Source organism: Oncorhynchus masou, chromosome 12 (genome assembly GCF_036934945.1).
Source record: "Oncorhynchus masou masou isolate Uvic2021 chromosome 12, UVic_Omas_1.1, whole genome shotgun sequence".
NCBI lineage: Eukaryota > Metazoa > Chordata > Actinopteri > Salmoniformes > Salmonidae > Oncorhynchus > Oncorhynchus masou.
Window position 1 is genome coordinate 42,592,012 of NC_088223.1, and position 23,651 is coordinate 42,615,662.

General features: G+C 42.2%; 1 protein-coding gene across 1 annotated transcript; it reads left to right on the top strand.

The window, feature by feature from the left end:
• Window positions 1–3,276: 3,276 nt before the first annotated feature.
• On the top strand, window positions 3,277–17,115 carry LOC135549329 (uncharacterized). Its single transcript, XM_064979332.1, has 9 exons — window positions 3,277–3,378; window positions 3,608–3,775; window positions 9,195–9,274; window positions 10,394–10,486; window positions 10,602–10,638; window positions 10,915–11,159; window positions 11,356–11,390; window positions 15,490–15,568; window positions 16,925–17,115. The coding sequence occupies exons 1-8, from the start codon at window positions 3,277–3,279 to the stop codon at window positions 15,561–15,563; spliced, it is 834 nt and encodes a 277-aa protein (XP_064835404.1). The 3' UTR covers window positions 15,564–15,568; window positions 16,925–17,115.
• The last annotated feature ends 6,536 nt before the right edge of the window (window positions 17,116–23,651 follow it).

Genomic DNA, 23,651 nt, shown 5'->3' on the forward strand with positions numbered 1-23,651 from the left:
AACCAATAATGATCAAATTAGAAGCAGAGCAGTGGTAGGTTTTATGGGGAAAACATTCAATCAAATCACATACTCATGGTTAGCAGATGTTAATGCGAGTGTAGCGAAATGCTTGTGCTTCTAGTTCCGACCGTGCAGTAATATCTAACAAGTAATCTAACAATTTCACAACTACCTTATACACACAAGTGTAAAGGAATGAATAAGAATATGTACATATAAATATATGGATGAGCAATGGCCAAACGGCATAGGCAAGATGCAGTAGATGGTATAGAGTACAGTATGAGATGAGTAATGTAGGGTATGTAAACATTATATAAAGTGGCATTGTTTAAAGTGACTAGTGATGCATTTATTACATCATATTTGTAATTATTAAAGTGGCTAGAGATTGAGTCAGTATGTTGGCAGCAGCCACTCAATGTTAGTGAAGGCTGATTAAAAGTCTGATGGCCTTGAGATAGAAGCTGTTTTTCAGTCTCTCGGTCCCAGCTTTGATGAACCTGTACTGACCTCGCCTTCTGGATGATAGCAGGGTGAACAGGCAGTGGCTCGGGTGGTTGTTGTCCTTGATGGTCTTTTTTGCCTTCCTGTGACATTGTGGTGTAAGTGTCCTGGAGGGCAGGTAGTTTTCCCCCGGTGATGCGTTGAACAGTTGCTGTACCAGGCGGTGATACAGCCTGACAGGATACTCTTGATTGTGCATCTGTAAAGGTTTGTGACCGTTTTTGGCGACAAGCCAAATTTCTTCAGCCTCCTGAGGTTGAAGATGCGCTGTTGTGCCTTCTTCACCATGCGGTCTGTGTGGGTGGACTATTTCAATTTGTCCGTGATGTGTACGCCGAGGAACTTAAAACGTTCCACTTCTCCACGACTGTCCTGTTGATGTGAATAGGGGGGGTGCTCCCTCTGCTGTTTCCTGAAGTCCACGATCATCTCCTTTGTTTTGTTGATGTTGAGAGTGAGGTTATTTTCCTGACACCACACTCCCGAGGGTGTAGCATAAGAACAGCTTCATTGGCACAATGGACAATAACCTTGCACAATGTTCTAATCTAACATTCTAATCTATATCTGCTTAATTGGTCAATTATGTCAGTGTTGGAGCCCCTAGCTGGAGAAAAAAAAAGAATATGATGCCGTCTGGTTTGCTTATTAATATAAGGAATTTGAAATTATTTATAGGTTTATAAGTATATTTTATCCAATTACATGTTTGATACTTAAGTATATTTAAAACCAAATACTTTTAGACTATTACATTAGTATTTTACTGAATGACTTTAACTTGAGTAAAAGTAAAGATACCTTAATAGAAAATGACTCAGTCATGTATGACAATTGGGTACTTTTTCCACCACTGCACTGGTTCTGTGTATAAGCCATTTAGTAATAACTTTTACCCAAAGCGACTTAGCTACGATCATGCTTGCTTCGGCACGCAGAGTATTGTTCCAAGAGATACTGAATATGCCGCTGTTAAGTGGATACGTTATTTTCGTTTGAGTTGGTTGATCAAGGACGCAAGGCGACGTACAGAAGCTTCTGCAACGAGTCGTCTGTATAAACAATAGTTTGTTGTGGGACGAAGCAATGGCCATGCACGTACACATTTTATGTATGGGTGCTCCTGGGAATCGAACCCATAATTATTGCGTTTAAAGCGCCATGCTGTACCAAGTGAGCGACAGGACCACAGACAACAATAGCCAACGTTACGTTTCTCTCAAGATTAGAGTACTTGTGTTGTAGCTACACAGTAACATGTTAGCTAACGTGCGAGCCACAGGAGCGAGCCAGGGCTCCAGTTTGCATCCATGCCATACTTGTTCATTCACGTTTAGCTCACGTCATTTGTAATAACTGTCTCTGAAGTTTATTTTGCTGCCACCACGGTGAACCACGCGTATTTCTACATGCACCACCATCTTTTCTCATTTCAACTTTGACCCTTCGCCTCTGACCCAACAACACATGGCATGTTTCTGTCCTCGTTTTTTCAAAACTGGTTCGTTGTCGCCCTCAAGATTTCTTCTCAAATTACTGCATTTTATTTCTTATTTAAAAAAATGATTTTACCTTATTCAACGAGCCAAGTTAGTTAAGAACACATTCTTATTTACAATGTTATCTATTGCTCATCATTGGTGTCATTACTTATTTATTTGTTGTCTCATCGCATTATTGTACAAAAAAAAACGGAAACGGAGATAATACACCAGTATTTATTGTTTCGAGTGGTCTTTTTAGTGGTATGGGGATCCAGTATTGCGTCGCTGATTGCATTGATTGACAGATCTTCCCTGAAGTTGTTTTATTACGTCAAAGTGCATTCACATTATGACGTTGGCTGAGTTACCGTGTAAAATGCGGTAGTTTATCTCTTTGGTAATCACTTGGTAAAGTTTTACATTATGGGAACATAGGCTCCAGCCATAGACTTTAACCATGGAGTATAATAAGGTAAGCCTATGAATTGCTAACAGAGAAGCCCCATGCAGTGGTGCAGGAACCGCTGCACCGTCTTTTTTTATGCTGCGGCAGGAACCACAGGGTTTACAGGACATGCCGATAGGGGTGCCGCAAGTAGTGGCAGCTGGGTGGCGGTGTGGGCTAACGTTAATGTGTCGCGAATATTATCATTTTTTATATTGTAAAAAAAATGTATGCATGAAAATAACCTATGGGAGTTGTTATGCATCAAACCGTACTTCTACACCTGCATTGCTTGCTGTTTGGGGTTTTGGGCTGGGTTTCTGTACAGCGCTTTGAGATATCAGCTGATATACGAAGGGATATATAAATTGAATTGATTTGATTTGAAATATGATCCTTGCAAAGATAAGAGCAGTAGGCTATTTATCAAAATTCTACCTAAACTATAATAATAATAGGTGACTCCATAACGCATTAATTACGAATCTTGATATCAGGCAATAGGATCTATGTGTATGTATAGCGAAAACCTTATCTGTAAAAAATGTATATATTGGCCATTATAAACTGGGTGTTTTGAGCCTTGAATGCTGATTGGCTGAAAGCTGTGGTATATCAGAGTGTATACCACAGGTATGACAAAACATTTATTTTTACTTTTCTAATTAAGTTGGTAACCAGTTTATAATGACTGCGTTGTGTCATGTGTAAGAACAGCTCTTAGCTGTGGTATATTGTCCATATCCATGAGCATTTCAAGAATGGTCTAATTTCTTCCAGAGTTTAAACGAAGATGATCCACATGATCATCAACGTTTGGAAGGTCAAGTCCAGAAAATGAAGAATGATATCCTGGGTTTAAACTATCCAGAAGATAGTGAAGTGAAGGATCCCCTGCCTCAGATCGAGTTGAAGGCTGTGACAAGGAGAAAAGTTAAGGTGAGAGACTAGACTGAGGAGAGAAAGGGAAATCTGGGGACTTACCTGTCCACACTTTAAACCTGTCCAATACGCCATATAACATGTTGTGAGGTTGGAGGATAAATTGTCCTTACAACAGACTTCCATCTCTTAATATTCAATCACCATTTTTTTACTGTAGCTCTTCTCAAAGGCCTGTATACCAACGGCAACATACAGTATGTCATTGACTGTATTGTCTTTTTAGACCAAGAGGAAGACCAGTGCCAACAGGTCCATAGTTGAACAGAGCACTGATACTGATGCAGCTGAGAGAGATTTTGTTGATAATCAGAATGATGAAGAAGAGGATGAGGTGAAGAAGAATCCTCTGCCTCAGATGGAGCAGGATGCCGTGAAGAGAAATAAAGTCAAGGTAAGGGAATAGATTGAGCAGAGATGTGGATATTTGTGATATCTTTCATATCTATAACCTGCCCCTACAGCATGTTGTTCTGAGGAAGGTAAATTGCCCATGCAATACCCTTTTATCTCCTAATAGTAAATCTAGGGCTGACCCCATTTGTTTGACAGTTTGGTCAATAGGCTGTTGGTTGACTGGGATTTCTTAAGTCGAAGCAGCTGCAAAAGTTTTTTTCTTCATGGTGCACATGGACACCTGTCTGATTTGCACCTGTCTCAGTTGACTAATCTATTGCCGAGGCCACAGGGATGGCACAGTCCATCACGCTAAGACGTGATACTGAAATTGTATATGGTTATATTATGTTAAAATAATGGTGCAACACTAATAAATCAAATATTATGTTATAACAAATGCTCTTTCTCCTGCATTGGATACGGTCGCTGTCCGTGGTTCTGAAACATAATCTTCAGTGCTCCGTAGAATTGCCACCCTTTCCTATGTTGCTATGTGCATAATAGCAAAGTTAACCAGAATATTGGGATTGAGAACAATGCTGCAGAGGCAGCAGCAGCATCAGAGATGGGGAAACAGCCCTGGCCTTAGCCTAATTGTCTAAGAAAATTGAGGAGATAGGAAAACCCAACTAAATTAGGTCTATAATTAATAGCCTAATTGTTAAATGTTCCTGGCTTTGTAAATCATCCATATATATATTACCAGTCAAAAGGTTTTTTCTTTATTTTTACTATTTTCCACATTGTAGAATAAGACATCAAAACTATGAAATAAAACATATGGAATCATGTAGGTATCAAAAAAAATCTATTTTATATTTGAGATTCTTCAAAGTAGTCACCCTTTGCCTGAATCACAGCTTTGCACACTCTTGGCATTCTCTCAACCAGCTTCATGAGGTAGTCACCTGGAATGCAAACTGGCTCTCATGAGGACCGCCACAGGAAAGGAAGACCCAGAGTTAACTCGGCTGCAGAGGATAGGTTTATCAGAGTTAACTGCACCTCACATTGCAGCCCAAATAAATGCTTCACAGAGTTCAAGTCACAGACACATCTCAACATCAACTGTTCAGAGGAGACTGCGTGAATCAGGCCATCATGGTCAAATTGCTGCGAAGAAAGCACTACTAAAGGACACCAATAAGAAGAAGAGACTTGCTTGGGCCAAGAAACACGAGCAATGGACATTGGACTGGTGGAAATCTGTCCTTTGGTCTGATGAGTCCAAATTCCAACAATGTCTTTGTGAGAATAGGTGTTCAGATGATCTCCGCATGTGTGGTTCCCACCATGAAGCATGGAGGAGGTGTGATAATGTGGGGGCGCTTTGTTGGTGACACTGTCTGTGATTTATTTAGAATTCAAGGCACACTTAACCAACATGGCTACCATAGTATTCTGCAGTGTTACGCCATCTCATCAGGTTTGCGTTTAGTGGGACTATCATTTGTTTTTCAACAGGACAATTACCCAACACATCTCCAGGCTGTGTAAGGGCTATTTGACCAAGAAGGAGAGTGATGGAGGGCTGCATCAGATGACCTGACATCCACAATCACCCAACCTCAACCCAATTGAGATGTTTTGGGATGAATTGGACAGCAGTGAAGGAAAAGCAGCCAATAAGTTCTCAGCATATGTGGGAACTCCTTCAAGACTGTTGGAAAAGCATTCCAGGTGAAGCTGGTTGAGAGAATGCCAAGAGTGTGCAAAGCTGCCATCAAGGCAAAGGATGGCTACTTTGAAGAATCTCAAATATAAAATATATTTAGATTTGTTTAACACGTTTTGGTACCTACATGATTCCATATGTGTTATTTCATAGTTTTGATGTCTTCACTACTATTCTACAATGTAGAAAATAGTAAAAAATAAAAAAAAGCCTTGAATGAGTAGGTGTGTCCAAACCTTTGACTGGTACTGTATACATATATACAGGAGTAAGACAGATATAGCTTCTGTTGCCTGTTTGAGTATTTGTTTAATAGCCTACTGATTCTGTGAGCACCAAGCCTCATGAACCGCCTAAATGTTGAATTAAGCAATTTCACAGATTCGGCTGTTTTTAATCTTTGCTATGCTGTAATAATACAGTGTCACCATCGGGCTCTTTCTTGAGTCATTTGTGTGTCTTAATTATTTAATCAAACAGTGTGCTTAAAGCATCAGACAAGCTCAGTGCCTATGTAGGTGATTGTATTCAAACACATAGGGTGTGTCTGATATGGAAAAATACATTTTAACATTAGAATAGGATGTCTCTCGGTCTATAAATAATTGTTTTTGTCGGGGACAGCCCTATAATCATTCTTACCCTTGCTCTACTCAAAGGGCTGTATTGGAAACTGAAAGTAGCAGGAACAGAGAAAGAAATAGAGACCAATCAGAGGGGGAAGAGAGAACAGGTCAAATAGTGAAAGAGCTAGTTAGGGCAGATGTAGAACAGCTGAGGAATGAGAGACAGAGAAGGTAACCTAAAAGACCAGCAGAGAGAGAGAATCAAGAGAAAGGACAGGAACAGACATAACAAGACATGACAGTACCCCCCCCCACTCACCGAGCGCCTGGCGCACTCGAGGAGGAAACCTGGCGCAACGGAGGAAATCATCGATCAGCGAACGGTCCAGCACGTCCCGAGAGGGAACCCAATCCCTGACTCAGGACCGTACCCCTCCCAATCCACTAGGTACTGATGACCACCGGGCAGGGCGCATGTCCAAAATCTTACGAACCCTGTAGATGGGTGCGCCCTCGACAAGGATGGGGGGAGGGACGATGTTTTGGAAGACCGGGTGAACGCGACGAAGATGCGAGAAGAAGTCGCACTGCACAGGATTAATGACCTGGGAAATGGACTGAACTTCAACTTGCGAAAGGGAAGGTTCTGAGTGGAGAGCCATACTCTCTGACCGCAACAATATCTAGGACTTCGGCCCTCACAGTCTGCGCCTATTACGGCAAAGTGGACCTCCCCTTCCAGGTGCGCTCAGGGACAAAAGCCTGAGCGGAGGGGACGCAGGACTCGGCGAGCTGAGATGAGAGCGGAGGCTGGTACCCGAGGCTACACTGAAAAGGGGATAGACCGGTAGCAGACGCGACACTTTGTTCACCACAGGACCACTGCGTAAAATGCGACCAACAGTCTGGGCCCGTTCGGCTTGACAGACTGGGGATGAAAGCCGGACGAGAGACTACGGAAGCCCCAATCAAACGGCAAAACTCCCTCCAAAATTGAGACGTGAACTGCGGACCTCTGTCGGAAACGACGTCAGACGGAAGGCCATGAATTCAAAACATTCTCGATAATGATCTGACTGCAGAAGGGAGCTTATCGAAAATGAAATGAGCTGAGAATCTATCGACAACCGTAAGAATAACTGATGAAGGCAGTCCGGTGATAAAATCTAAAGCGATGTGAGACCACGGTCGAGAGGGAATGTCTGAGACGGCCGGCACCCAGATTTAGTCTGCGCAGACCGAACAAGCGGCGACAAATCGACGACAGGGGCCACCAAAACGCTGAATGGAAGGATATAACGCCGGGGTGGCCGGCTAACTATGCCCACTGAAGAACGGCCGGACAGCCGTAGTAGGAACACCCGACGGAGTGTGATTTATCAACCCGACAACACGCCCCTCAGGGAGAATCCCCATCGGTGGAGACCTCAGAAGAACTGAAGAGACGAGATAAAGCATCTTTGAGTATGTCCGGAAAGAAACTCGAAACGAGCGAAAAACAGAGCCCAACGAGCCTGACGCGCATTAAGTCGTTTGGCTGAACGGATGTACTCAAGGTTCCTATGGTCAGTCCAAACGACAAAAGGATGAACCACTGTCGCCATTCGCCTAGGGCTAAGCGGATGGCGAACAGTTCCGCATTACCAACATCATAGTTACGCTGACGGCGATAAGCGATGAGAGAAAAACAAGGATGGACCTTGCCGTCAGAGAGGCGCTGAGAAAGAATGGCTCCCACGCCCACCTCTGACGCGTCAACCTCAACAACAAACTGTCTAGAGATGCTGTAACAAGAATAGGTGCGGATGTAAAACGATTCTTAAGAAGATCAAAAGCTCCTGGGCGGAAACGGACCACTTAAAGCACGTTTGAGGGAGAGAATGAAACACGTGGAGAAATTGCAGCTCGGCAGAGACTTAGGAACGGGCCAATCAATGACAGCCTGGATTCCCATCTTAATGCCCTCAGCGGAAATTGCACTTTCAGCCTTCACATAAAGACAGTTCTCCAAAAGGCGCTGAGGACGCACTCGCACGTGCTGAACATGAATCAGAGAGACGGTAAAAAAATCAGGATATCGTCCATGTAAACGAAAACAAAAATGTTCAGAAGGACGTCTTTAACTAGTGCCTGAAAGACAGCTGGAAACGAGGCCGAAAGGAAGAACCCGGTATTCAAAGTGCCCTAACAGTGTTAAAGACTTCCCTCCCTGATGCGCACGAGATGGTAGAGACCAATTTGGTGAAACCTGGCTCCCTGCAGGATCTCGAAGGCTGAAGACATAAGAGGTAACGATTCTTAACTGTTATGTCATTCAGCCCTCGATAATCCACGCATATCCTTCTTCTGAACAAAAAAAAAAACCGCTCCGGCGGGGGAGGAGGAGGAGACTATGGTACCGGCGTCGAGCCCGACAAATAATCCTCGAGAGCTTCTTCGGGAGCCGACAGAGAATATAATCTACCCGGGGGAGTAGTTCCCGGAAGGAGATCAATACTACAGTCATACGACCGGTGTGGAGGGAGAGAAGTGGCCTTTGAACGACTGAACACCGTGCGCAGATCGTGATACTCCTCCGGCACCCCTGTCAAATCGCCAGGCTCCTCCTGTGAAGAAGAGACAGAGGAAACAGGAGGGATAGCAGACATTAAACAGGTTACATGACAAGAAACATTCCAGGATAGGATAGTATTACTAGACCAATTAATAGAAGGGTTATGGCGCACTAGCCAGGGATGACCCAAAACAACAGGTGTAAAAGGTGAACTTAAAAAAGAAATGGTTTCGCTATGATTACCAGAGACAGTGAGGGTTAAAGGCAGCTCTCACGCTGAATCTTGGGGAGAGAACTACCATTAAAGCGAACAAGGCCCTGGGCTCCCCTAACTGTCTGAGAGGAATATCATGTTCCCGAGCCCAGGTCTCGTCCATAAAACAGCCCTCCGCCCCAGAGTCTATCAAGGCACTGCAGGAAGCAGATGAATGGACCGGAAAGGTAGTGCGTGATCCAGAAGGAGAGGCCTGAGTAGTTGCTTGTCACCAGTAGCCCTCCTTTACTGATGAGCTCTGTTTTACTGGACATGAGGTGACAAAATGACCAGCGGAGCCGCAGTAGAGACAGAGGCGATTAGATTCTCCGTCCCACTCCTTGGCCGAGATAATACCCCCAATAGGCTCAGCATCCGAGCCGGCGGAGGAGGGTGGCAGTGAAGCGGCAGGTGGCAGTGATGTGGAGAGGGGAGCAACGGAGAACGTGAGCTCCTTTCCACGAGCTCGGCGACGAAGATCAAACCGTCGCTTTATGCGACGAATTAAGGAGTCCAGACTGGAAGGAACCTCCCGGAGAGGATCTCATCCTTAACCTCGACGTGGAGACCCTCCAGAAAACGAGCGAGCAAAGTGTCACTAGAGGCAGCGAGTGCGAAACTCAATAGAATAATCCGTTATGGATCTATTCCCCTGACATAGGAAGACAGGGCCCTGGAAGCCTCCTCGCCAAAAACAGAACGGTCAAAAACCCGTATCATCTCCTCCTTAAAGTTCGGATACTGGTTAATACACTCAGCCCTTCCCAGACTGCCGTGCCCCACTCACGCGCCCGTCCGGGTAAGGAGAGAAATGTTGCGCTCCTGGAGTAGGTGTTGGGCTGGAGAGAGAACACCACATCACACTGAGTGAGGAATGAACTCAGTGGGCTCCCCAGAGTAACACGGCGGGTTGTTGATCCTGGGCTCCGGAGACACGGAAACCCTGGAAGTGGGCGGTGGATCGAGGTGGAGTTGGTGAACCTGTCTTGTGAGGTCGGAGACTTGGACGGCCAGGGTCTCAACGGCATGTTGAGCAGCAGACAATTCCTCCTCATGTCTGCCTATCGCTCCCTGGATCTCGATGAAAGGGTCCGGAAAAATGGGTCCATTCTTGGTCTGATTCTTCTGTTATGAACTTGAGTGAAGACCCAAAAGCCTTCATACAGTATCTACGTGTATATCATTGACTGTATTGTCTTTTTAGACCAAGAGGACCAAGAGAAACAAAGTGGAGCAGATCACTGATGCAGGTCATAAATTAAACTCTAATTTCACTGAATGTAATCCTTTTGCATGTAAATGTGATTTAGTATGGACATCTATTGAGCAGAGGACTAATAGCGAGTGCATAATCCTTTCTTGGGTACTTAACTTCACAAAGTACACAAAATTGGCTAATACATACTTGCCTTAGAAGGTTACATGTTTTCTGACTTCTTTACCTTGGTGAATGCTGCTTTGCACACAGGTCCCTCTACATCTGTGGAATTCTCTGGGATGGCAGTTCAGGGGACATCTCACCAGGGACAATCTAATGAAAAGATCCTAAGTGAATGTGTCTCCAGGGCCTGTCAGACCAGGGCTCTTGACCTCCCACCAATCGATCCGGATGCTTTCAACCCGATTATCATCCGGTTTCTGGAAAAACTTACTGAGGAGTATGTCCAAACTTCTATTGTAGTATTTGAATGCAATGTCATCTGGAGGATTTTATAAATTGTATGTGTGTTGGTGTGCTTTTTGGTGCTAAAAACATCTAATTATCTCCTGTAGGCAATGGAGGCAGTTAAGCATTGGCAGGATGGACCCTGTAAGTCCCTTAACCTTGAAAATGATTCATAGATATATTAATAGATGTTTCAAGAAAATTAGATACAAGCCTTTTATCTATCTACAGTATCATCCACATTATCACAAACAGTTATATACAAAGAGCTTTTTAGTAGCCTACTGCTTTTCATGCTTTCCAATGTATGCCACTTTCATGATTCTCATGAACATATGTGAGATTGTTGGTATCTCTTCAAGGAGCTTGGTTTCAGAGCCCGGCTATGAGTAATCTACCTACACTGTTTCGGTCCTACAGGTGATGAGGGCATTGCTTGCAGAGATGTGCCTGCAGATTGTGCGGTTTGTATCTGAGGCCATCCTGGAGGTCATCATCCCTGCAATTTTCCGTTTTGTACGGATATACAGCCATGTGTCTCCAGTATCCGGCAAGTCTCTGACAGAATCAGAGAGATCCTCTAGCACAAACCTGAAGGTTCGCAAGAGAGGCAGCAGCAAATCCTCAAGGTCTTGCACGGCCAAATCAAGCTCCTCTCGTAATGGGTATGTTCAGTCATTCCTAAAGAAACCGGTTTCACCTAACTATTCATAACCCATTTTGTGAAAATATGTTGTGTTATCTGTGTAACAGTTTACTCTTAATGACCAATTTAATTGATTACTGAATTATGCATTGATGTGACTACCGTGTCTACTATTGAATATGGAATGATGTATTGTTTGCTTTGTATTCTCAAAGGTCTCAGACAGTGTTGCCAAATACTCAGGGAGATGGTGAGTCTATTTCATCTGAGCCACTCAGTGACTTTTTTGGGATCACTGAGGACAGTCTCCTCACTGGTGTCCAGGATTCCTTCAAAAAGTCACTGAACAATGTCTTCTGTATGCAAAGAGAGGGCCAGGTAGACACTCAAAGTCTATCCCGGGTTATTGTTGGAGAAGTGTCAAAGAAGGTCAATTCCATAATCTCTGTGGCCATCCAAACTCCCATCTCTGGGCGAATGTCCCCTGTCATTTTTGCCAGTGGTGGTGTCTCCAGCACCAAGGTGGTTGAGGAGATGGTGTCTGGAGTTTCCAACATACTTCAGATGTACATTAATGGGAAGAGTGTTGAGCAGAGTGTTGTTCTCAGAGAGGATGGTGTTGAGGTGGATATGACACATTTAACAGGACAGGTCATGACAGCCCTCAGTGGCACTGTTTTGAACTTCAGCAATAAGGAGGAAAATGAACCCGACAAGAGGGAACTGCTTTGTGTTGTTGCTGACCATATGAAGATGCTTGAAGCTTGTAAAAGTCCCGAGGAGATGCTAAAACAAGGAGAGAGCAACCTAAATATCAAAGGTGCCAAATCTAGTCTTCGTCTGTCAACACAAAGTATGGACAGACTACTCACTGAGGAGTTTCAGACCAAGGCCACTGAATCGATCCGGGAGATCGTTAAAAGATTCAGGGGTTGTACATCATGTTGTTCTGGCACTACATCATCTAGTCCAACTCCTAGGATAGGTGAGATCAGAGACCTTATGATTGACCCTGAGGCCTCTGAGTTGGTAAGTACCTTTGTTTCAGACATGGACAATCTTACCCAGTCTATCAGGGCATCCTGCTCCCCTGCACAGGGTGAGCAGATCCTTCTTGAAAACCATCAAAGTAAGATCTGGTCTTACACTGTTGGTTGTTACTACGACTTGAAAAATACGCTGAAGAGGCTTCTTACCTGTCCAGAAAAAGGGGATCTCGGAAGTACATTTGTGGAGAGCACAAAAGATTCTTTCACAATGGTTCAAACTTTGTGCCTGGACGTCGGTCGTTCCAGTAATGGTGAGGCTGTCACATCGGACTCCATTTCTTGTAAACCACTTTTAATAACCCCCTCATCTATGAATGAACAAAAAGGACAAAGTGAGACCCCAACACCTATCTTGGCTCTCAACAAGTATTTGCAAGACCAAGTCCTCCTTGACACCACAAAAGCGATTGCCAGCCAGGTTCTAGTCTTGTATAAGACTGAGGTGATGGAGAAGTTCTCATCTTCTGTTGGAGAGTGTGATTCTGAAGAGTCTCTGGAGGCCATTCTATTTGTGGATGGCATCATGTCTGACTTGAATGATTTCACCAGTTCTTGTTCTGCCTCACCTAGTGAAAGTTTAGATTCTCAGGTAACTTGTAATAGGGATTCTCTTGAAATCCAAGCGGACCTTCAAACCTGTACCAAGGAGGTCATTAGTCAAATCCTCACTGTGTATCACTCTGAGGAATCCATGGAGGAATGCTTCTCTTGCCTAAAAGGAGATACAGAAGACCTGTCCAAGCTTTTGGATGCTGTTGTTTCTCAGATTGACGTCCTTGCCGCCTCCAAATCATATTTATCTGTTGATGACTATGCTGTCAATACACAGGACAATTTGCATGGTGAGAACACCAATGATGAGGAGGCATTCTCTAGAAGTCTTAAATCCACAGCCTTTGACAAACTATGTACTGAGGAGTTTCAAACTAAAGCCTCACATATAGCTGGTGGGATCCTTCAATCAGGGTTGATTGGCATTGTAAATACCAGCCTTGATGGTAGATGTGCAGACATTTGTGCAGAGTCCAGTAATGATGGTGATGATAGAGATGTCAAAATCCTTCAGAAGAGTGGAACTCCACCTTTGTTCACCTCTTCTCTGCACACCAATTCTGCAGCATCCAACATCGTCATAAGCATCACTAAAGACCTTAATAGCTTCACCCAGATGACTAAAATGTCTGATACTTCAGTGTCTAGCCAGTTAGAGAGATCACTGTCAGCTTCAACCCTTCCTGTCAGTGTTCACAACGGGGCCAATGTGAAAGGAAAGATCATTTGGCCAGGCACTGTTAACCTGTTCAACAATGTGTTCACCAAGGTCAAGGACTTTTTTGCCCAGCAACAACCGGTCCTCCTAGACAGTGTGGTTGAGGCCCCCAAACATACCGAATCCATATGCAGAACAGCTACTTCTACAAAAATGATTTACAGTGAACATGAAGGCAGCCAGACCAGCATGGTAAATTATTCCAAAGCCTTAATTAGTCAGACTCTGATGACAATCCAGAGGAGAGTGTCTATGTCAGAGAGGATGAGCACCTCAGAGAAAGGCCTCTTGACTCGTTCCATCGTGGGCTCCATGTTGGAGGATGTTGACATGGTGAGAACTGATAGACACGAGATACACCGGCCATCCTCCTCAAAGTCCTTCCTGTCCATCACCTCTGCCATGACCAGAGGGTCCCAGAGTGATTTTACAAATTCTCTTCCAGGCACTCCAGTCCCCGATGAGTGGCCTGTTTTAAGCTATTGTCCTATCATTAGGAGTTCGGTCATTGATATGAGTGACTCCTCAACTCATTCACAAGGGTCAGCAAATTACACAAGGCAAACCATCTCTGCCATAGTTGACATTGTTATGGAGGTCATTCCAAGAGAAGATACGGAACACATAGCCACTGCAGATGATGTCACTTCTTTTACAAGAAGACTTGCGAGACTCAGCCCCAGGGACGGTCTTCAGAACTTCTCACATGAGCTCACTGACAAAGTTTATGAGCTCATAAAGAGTCACAACACCCCCCAGGATCTTTTTGTGCCAGCTGGCAAGACCGTGTCTGACTCTATTCTTTTGAAGCTGAAGACAGGATTGAATGCTTCTGAAGAATCCAGGGAGTTTCCATCTGACCTTGTGTACTCCTTTGCTACGGAGTCAATAAAACGTCTGCTACAGCAGATTGTCTTCTGGCTTCCTCCACCATCACAAGGATCCGATTTCTGCCAAACTATCATCTCTGATGGTTCTCTGCAGGACACAAGTCGGCTTATCCCGAGTTCTTCTGACATCTCCATTAGTTCCTCACAGGTTTACTGTGACACAAAGAGCCTTTTCACCAATATAATGGTCAATCAGGTCATGGATACCTGTTCTGTGGCCTCCAATTCATCAGAAGAATTATCAGAGTTGATGAACATAATCAATGGGTTGTCCCCAACTGATGCTGGAACACTTGACTCTGACAGACCGGCTCTCATGACCACTAGCCGTCAGTCTAGTGCCAAATCATTGCCTAGACCATCTCTGTCTGGCAGCAGCACACCAAACGGTGGAACTGTGGATATTCAAGTTTTAGGAGAGGTGGAATCCAAGATGGACAACAAAGATCTGGAGATGTCTAGTGCCTCTGTGCATCCATCAACTCCATCAGCCATGGACTCTGATACACATGCATCATGTGACTCCACTAGCAATGACTACACCTCTTTGGTACTTTTACTGATTGTTAGATTGCTGTCAATGATCACCCCTATCACATTACTGGAATCCTCTGACATTGGTGAAACATCAAGAGTTCTCACAAAGAGGATTCTGTCTGAGTTCTGTGGCACCTCAGGCCTTGAACCAACTCAAGCCTACCCCAGAATCTGAAAATTCAAAATATTTTCAAGGCTGTCTACAAGGGGCTTCTTCAAGAATTCGGGTCAGAGAAGATGCTCCAGGTTGCAATGAAGTCAACGGATTATGCATTTGACGATGCCCTGGTCAAATCATTAACTAGGGAACTACTAACGAAATGCAATGAGGCTAGCTCTTCACCTCCCTCCATGACCCAGTTGTCATCACGCAATGAACTTGGCAGTGACGAGGTAGGTAATTCTGGGCTTCCAACAACTGGCAGAAAGGAAAAGAAGAGAGGAAGATTCAGCGCTCTCTGTGGACTCAACCCAAAGGTACATATGTCATCAAAATACACATTTTTCAGATTATTTTTATTCATTACGTACAGTATGATGGTAATCACTGATACCATTTGTGTGCAATTTCTCCTACTGTATAAATGACTGTTTGTTACCCAGTGTACAAAGAAGGACAACAAGAAGAACCACTGCACTCCAACACCTTCCCAGAACCAGACCCCTGCCGTCAGTGAAACAGGTAAGTCATTACACTCAAATGTGTACTGAACATAAATATAAACGCAACATGCAACAATTTCAAAGATTTTATTGAGTTACAGTTCATATAAGGAAATCAGTCAATTGAAATACGTTCATTAGGCTCCTTTTCTATGGATTTCACATGACTGGGAATACAGATATGCATCTGTTCGTCACAGATACCTTGAAAAAAGGTAGGGGCGTAGATCAGAAAACCAATCAATATCTGGTGTGATCACCATTTGCCTCATGCAGCGTGACACTTTTCCTTCGCATAGAGTTGATCAGGCTGTTGATTGTGGCCTATGGAATGTTGTCCCACTCTTCAATAGCTGTGTGAAGTTGTTGAATATTGGTGAGAACTGGAACACGCTGTTGTACACAAACATGCTAAATGGGTGACATGTCTGGTGAGTATGCAGGCCTTTCGACATGGGGCCATGCATTATCATGCTGAAACATGAGGTGATGGCGGTGGATGAATGGCACGACAATGGGCCTAAGGATCTCGTGATGGTATCTCTGTGCATTCAAATTGCCATTGATAAAATGCAATTGTGTTCGTTGTCCGTAGATTATGCCTGCCCACACCATAACCCTACAGCCAACACGACGCCATATACTTGGTCTGTGGTTGTGAGGCCGGTTGGACATACTGCCAAATTCTCTAAAACGACATTGAAGGCGGCTTATCGTAAAGAAATAAACATTAAATTCTCTGGCCACAGCTCTGGTGGACATTCCTGCAGTCAGCATGCCAATTGCACGCTCCCTCAAAACAAGTCAACCAGCGTTTTTCCTTGCTCCTATTTTTCTCAGTCTCTGTCTCTGAGACATCTGTGGCATTGTGTGGTGTGACAAAACTGCACATTTTAGCGTGACCTTTTATTGTCCCCAGCATGAGTTGCACCTTTGTAATGATCATGCTTTTTAACCCACAAGAATCTAAGCCCTGTCTAGGCCGAGGGGTTTGTATCGTCCTTACTGCTAATAGCCGATACAAATGCATTGAATAACATATTCACTACATGGAAAGTGTCTGTCCTAAATCTGAGAGATATAAGAAAGTTGACGAATATATATATATATATATATATATATATATATTTATATTTATATGTATATATATTTTTGCATGTTTTTCTCCCCTTCTTTTTGGCACTAAACAGTCTAAGCCCTGGGGGTAGCCTATGTAACACTTCTGTGTTAAATAGGCGGAATGAGATTTCTAGGCTACCTGCCGCCCTACATTTGTAAATTATGTAGAATATTACAATAATAATAATGCAATACTAATTCTTCACACTAACTAGGGTCAGTTAAAGAAAATGTTATGTTTACATTTTTTCCCCAGCAATTGTCAATGATCAAGAATCCTGCCGAACAGAGAGTGTGTGCTCCACCATGAAGAAACCAGGGAAGCGTTCGCTCATTTCCAGGATGTTTTCAGCTATAGGCAAAGCCTTGTCCAGTCCCTTTACTTCCTGCTATAAAAAGAAGAGCACCTAATCTATATTTCAAAATAAATATTTGAAATTAACATAATTGCATTTTGAGTGTTTTTCATTATATATTATTGGATGATATAAAGTGTAGTAGTAGTAGTAGAAGTTGTATAGTTGACTATATTACTTTTACTTTTAAGATACATTAAAAAAAAAAAGAATAGTGTGCACTTCTATGTACAGTTGAAGTCTGATGTTTACATACACCTTAACCAAATACATTTAAACTCAGTTTTTCACAATTCCTGACATTTAATCCTAGTAAAAAAAATCCCTGTCTTAGGTAAGTTAGAATCATCACTTTATTTTAAGAATGTGAAATGTCACAATAATAGTAGAGAGAATGATTTATTTCAGCTTTTATTTCTTTCATCACATTCCCAGTGGGTCAGAAGTTTACATACACTCAATTAGTATTTGGTAGCATTGCCTTTAAATTGTTTAACTTGGGTCAAATGTTTCGGGTTCACTTCCACAAGCTTCCCACAATACGTTGACTGAATTTTGGCCCATTCCTCCTGACAGAGCTGGTGTAACTGAGTCAGGTTTGTAGGCCTCCTTGCTCGCACACACCTTTTTAGTTCTGCCCACAAATTTTCTATAGGATTGAGATCAGGGCTTTGTGATGGCCACTCCAATACCTTGACTTTGTTGTCCTTAAGTCATTTTGCCACAACTTTGGAAGTATACTTGGGGTTATTGTCCATTTGGAATACCCACTTGCGACCAAGCCTTAACTTCCTGACTGATGTCTTGAGATGTTGCTTCAATATATCCACATCATTTTTGTGGATATCACATCAAATAAAACTATAAATAATCTTATCTAACTCCTTTACAATTTTAGGGGGTAAGTCAAGTGATAACGAGACATAAACCGACCTGGATAACCCTTCAGCTTTGGATAATAATACCCAACCGTATAACAAAATATCTCTCATCAACAAGAGGTTCAATTTGTTCTTTGTTTTCTCAATGGAGTTAAAGTTAAATTCACTCCTTTGTTTTTCATCCTTGCATATAACAATTTCAAGATAAGTAACCTTATCTTTAGATGGGATACCATACACAGTGGGGCAAAAAAAAGTATTTAGTCAGCCACCAATTGTGCAAGTTCTCCCACTTAAAAAAAGATGAGAGAGGCCTGTAAATTTCATCATAGGTACACTTCAACTATGACAGACATAATGAGAAACAAAATCCAGAAAATCACATTGTAGGATTTTTAATGGATTTATTTGCAAATTATGGTGGAAAATAAGTATTTGGTCACCGACAAACAAGCAAGATTTCTGGCTCTCACAGACCTGTAACTTCTTTAAGAGGCTCCTCTGTCCTCCACTCGTTACCTGTATTAATGGCACCTGTTTGAACTTGTTATCAGTATAAAAGACACCTGTCCACAACCTCAAACAGTCACACTCCAAACTCCACTATGGCCAAGACCAAAGAGCTGTCAAAGGACACCAGAAACAAAATTGTAGACCAAAGTCGACCAAATAAAAACAGGCCTTTGCACCACGCAAGTCGTTGACCTAAATTATATATATTTTTGTTATACAATTGCAAATAACATTATACCATAGATTGGTAGAAATGAATAGCCATCAAGCTAACATTAAGTGTCAGTGCAAATTTCCCTGACATAAAATAAATATATATTTAAACAAAGTTTGGCTCACACAAACAATGCTCTTTCCTCAAGAAATATAAAGTTTTATCAGATGCAAATAAAACTCAGTCCTGCACAACTCACTTGATAAATCCAGCAGTCAACAAACTAGGCGTCAGCGTGAATTTCCCTTCCATTAACAAAAGCCTTAGCTCCCTCAAAGTATGCACTTTTCCCTTCCTTCCTGCTCTCTCAATCATTGGCCACAGACAATTCCGAGCTTCTTTGTCAAATGCTGTCAGATCCTCCTTGAACCTCAGGTTGTTCTTTAACTAGTCATTTTTCTTTGCACTTTTCCATGTCATATCCCTCGCTGTCCTGGAGATGAATCTCATGATCACTGGTCGTGGTGGCTGGTTGTTTTCCCCATCTCTCAGCCTACCCAGGTGGTGAACTACATCCAGAGAACCTGCAACAATATTTCGCTCCTCCTATTGCCCTGCAAATGTCCTTCACTCTTGCTTTGATGTTCTCGTCAGATTTTTCTGCTATTCCATAAATTCGAAGAGTCCATCTCCGACTATACCGGTCATTCTCGTTTACCTTTTGACTCCATTTCAGTGTGTTTCTTCTCCTGCTTTGCAACCTGAATGTTCAATGTTGCGTTCTGCTGCTTCAGAGTTTTTACTTCCTCAGCACTGAAATCAATCGATTTCTTCAGGTTAACGATACTGACAGTGTTCTTTTACATCAAATTCATGATGTTATCTGTACTCTCTTTGATTTTAGCCGTGAGGATGCGGACGATTTTGTCCTGTACCTGGCTCATTGATGGTTCACTTCTCAGCTTCTTTGGAAGTTGCTCCTTGGTTGGGGTATTCGGATATGAATCGCATTCACCCCCCTTTTTTACACTGCAAGCATATGAGTGAGTTTCAACAATGCCTCTTTTCTCCTTGGAAGATTCAACATCCATTATCTCAGCAACAGTTTGGTCATGTCCTGATTACAGGGACGGCAGGGTAGCCTAGTGGTTAGAGCGTTGGACTTGTAACCGGAAGGTTGCAAATTCAAATCCGAGCTGACAAGGTACAAGTCGCTCTGGATAAGAGCGTCTGCCAAATGACTTAAATGTAAATGTACAAATCTGTCATTCTGCCCCTGAACAGGCAGTTAACCCACTGTTCCTAGGCTGTCATTGAAAATAAGAATTTGTTCTTATCTGACTTGCCTAGTTAAATAAAGGTAAAAAAATCAAAATAAATAAAAAACATGCTACCAGCTATGAAGACGTTAGCAGGCTAACTTAACGGCACACGCTGAAACGTTTCGATAGCAAGCTTGTTTGTTGGAAATCATCAAAAATATGTCAATGGTTTGAATAATTACGAAATGATTCATTATATGGATAGATATAATTTTTGTGAAAATAACAAATTGCAACTGCAGTCTGAAACTATAAACTTTGTGAGAAAACCCCCCAAAAAATCGTCAGCTGGAAATGTTCCACCCTCTCATGTCGCCATCTTGACCATGTCAATGATTTCATGGAGCTCTCCTGCGCATCATTTACTTCACAAAATCCTGCAAATGTGAAAGTGCCAGAAATAAACATTGCGAGATTGTAAATATGTGTGAGAGTCAGAGATTTGAAAGCAGATGCTTTCATCAAAAGCGATGTACAGTAATGCGTACGTACATTTTCCGTTTGAGTGGCCCAGGGAAATTAGACTTTTTCAAGCTTTTCTAAGCAATTTTTGTATCTCTTTCTTTGTAGTACTGTATGTATTCAATCATTTTGAATTGATCACTTCCCACTGGGCACATACATCAATTCAATGTTTATTCCACGTTGGTTCAACGTAATTTAATTGGAATTACATGGATATTCTGTCACAGTGAATTTTGTAATCTGCAGTCAATTTCATTATGTTTTCATGTGCCATGATTCTGACATTTCACATATGATCCTCATAGGATTAGGCTACATAATTATAGTGATGCAGTAAATGTACTCTCAATTCAATACGATGTGCATGTACATATAGCCATTATATCTATTAAACCCATGTTCAGTGACTGTAATCTGTGACGCAAGTGGCCTAATATGTTTGTGACGTTCCTTGGAACCCCCGGTATTGTTTAAAACTAGATTCTGATTGGCTTGCAGGTCATTCTACAGTGTAAATTATAAATGAAAACGTGCTTTTATATCAGTGTTACAGATTCACATTACCGAGCGTGTCTCAATCCGTACCACGCTTTTATCTGCCAAAAGGTATCTTCACGCACGACTGGATAGGCCTTTTGGATACGCTTGTCCAAGGTAAGGATATGCGTCAAGCTATAGCCTACTTTTAATGTTTTAGGTCCGAACTCAAGTTACTCCAGTCAAGTGATTAATCATAAAAGTGAGTTGTTTTGACTGAGCAGTCCAATGACCAATGCTGTTTTTGGACTATGAGACCCTCGGCTATATACTATGATGAGCCAATAACATTCATAGCTTATGCATTAGGCATTGCACAAGTCAGTGTCTAGGTCAAAATATAAAGTTGCTACTTCCGTCAACTCAAGTTACTCAAGTCAAGTGATTAATCGTAAGAGTTAGTTGTTTTGACTGTCAAAAATGGATGGAATATTCCAAATTACAATGGCAATTATTGATCACAAATTCACAATATTACTTGTATTTCAATGATTCATCCAGGCCCAAGACATAAAGTCTCCTGAAAGCTGTGTAGCAATCATTCCATTGCTGACCCATAGGATAGTAATCACATACATGATTGGCTTCATCTAGAATCATGGATACCTTTCATGTGAGTACTCACACACAATATTTTTTTACATACCTCAGAAGGAAGTTACCTCAATATCTGGAAGCACTGTCTCGTGTACAATTGCTAATGCTATCTCTGAAATGTCTAACAAAATGTTGACTTGATCGTTTCATCAAGACCTTCTCATCACAAGTTGGAACTAGTGGTCAACATTGGGACAATGCAGCCATAAATAACATGGACCAATTTTTTCATGGAGGTAAGCACTATAATTCTGATGGGTTTAAAGATTGTATTACATTATCTTACCATAGATATTTTTTCCAGCAGAGCTCACTGGAGCAGGGAGACATCCCGTCATCCTTTTGGCGCCTGACAAAGTACACTTCTTTTCTTCTAAATAACACTATAGTAACATCTTCTGCACAAAGTTACATTCCTAATAAGATTGGTGTTAAGTGAGAAAGAATCCTAAAGATGGTCCAATGGGCATAGTCTGAAGCCTCTCGCCATCTCAGTATGTTGAACCACCTTATTTCTTGCAGGCTTGAGATTCAGATCCTGCTGAATGATGTTAAGCATTCGATTAACCACATGCAGGGGACGCTGAACACCATGCAGGGGCAGTGTATTGAGTTGCAGACTGCCATGTCTAAGGTAGTGTCAGATGAGTCTCAGATACAGAAGAATAAGTCTATGATGGTATGGTGATAATGATTGAGATGGTGATTATAATGATGACTAGCGGTACCCCACCCTAAGGGCAGTAAATCATTGGATCTGATTAATTCAATTCAATGCATTCAATCTTTGAGGACTGCAACCATAGAAATACAATTGCTTTACACTAATAATAAGCTGTTGTCAACTTCCCGTCTATGCTTATCTTGCTCATTGCTCACTGTCAATTGCTGACTGTTACCCTATGAGTGCAACTATTATTGATTTCTCACAGAAAAATAATTTGGTTGCAAATGTACCTGGGGCCATGTAAATAATTGTTAGGCTACTCATTTTGAATCCACCGGTGGCAACTTGTGTGACCATAAAAGTCTGTGTGCGACTGGGCACATTAAAATCATTTGGTTACTGACCTGCCCTGCATCATAGAAGGCCCTTCAAGTCGGAACAAGGAAATTCTGACATTTCTGACTCACTAACTCGTTATGGAATGATGATTTCAAGTTTCCCACTTGTGAAGTATTAGAATCAACCAGTAGGAAGCTCTACGCTAATAACTTACATTCATTTTAACTCTGAGGTTCCAAGTTTCCGATGGCATGTGAATGCGTCAATAATTGCTATGGTAATTTTGAATGTTCAGTCAATGAGCATTATGGGTAATTATCCTACATACTTACATCAAATATTTTATGATAGCATCATCTCCTGTCGTAACAGTGCCATTCCAAACACAATAAATGTAAAAATGAACAAAGATACAAAATATTGCTGAAGTGAAGAAAATCAGCTCAAAATTGTAGGAGGAAATGCCCTTGCAGCAGGGAGGCTTACGGTATTATAATATATTGTAGTTAACATTAATATAATTTGTGTATTTACAGTATCAGTACACATACAAATGAAAGTATATGCTAGGGAATGATCTACACTGAGTGAACAAAACATTAAGAACACCTTCCTATTGAGGACCCCCCCTTGGTGGTGGACCATTGTTGATACTCAGGGAAAACTATTGAGCTGAAAAACCCAACAGCATGGCAGTTCTTGACACAAACCGGTGCGCCTGGCACCTACTGCCATACTCTGTTCAAAAGGACTTAAATGTTTGGTCTTGCCCATTCACCCTCTGAGTGACACGCATACACAATCCATGTCTCAATTGTCTAAAAATCCATCTTTAACCTGTTTCCTCCCCTTCATCTACACTGAGAAGAAGATTTAACAATTAACATCAGTAAGGGATTATAGCTTTCACCTGATTAGTCTGTGTCACAGAAAGAGAATGCGTTCTCAATAATGTTTAATACACTCAGTGTACTATGTGTCAATGATGCTATAGATTCCAAGTGGTTGATTTTTTAGGGAATGACTATATGCTCTATATTATACCTGCCGATCATCACAGCAGCTGATGTGAAGGAGATCCTCCGAGCATCAGGCCTCATCCCTGAGCGAAAGGAGTTGATCCTCCTCATGGCCAGCATACCTGCGCACAGG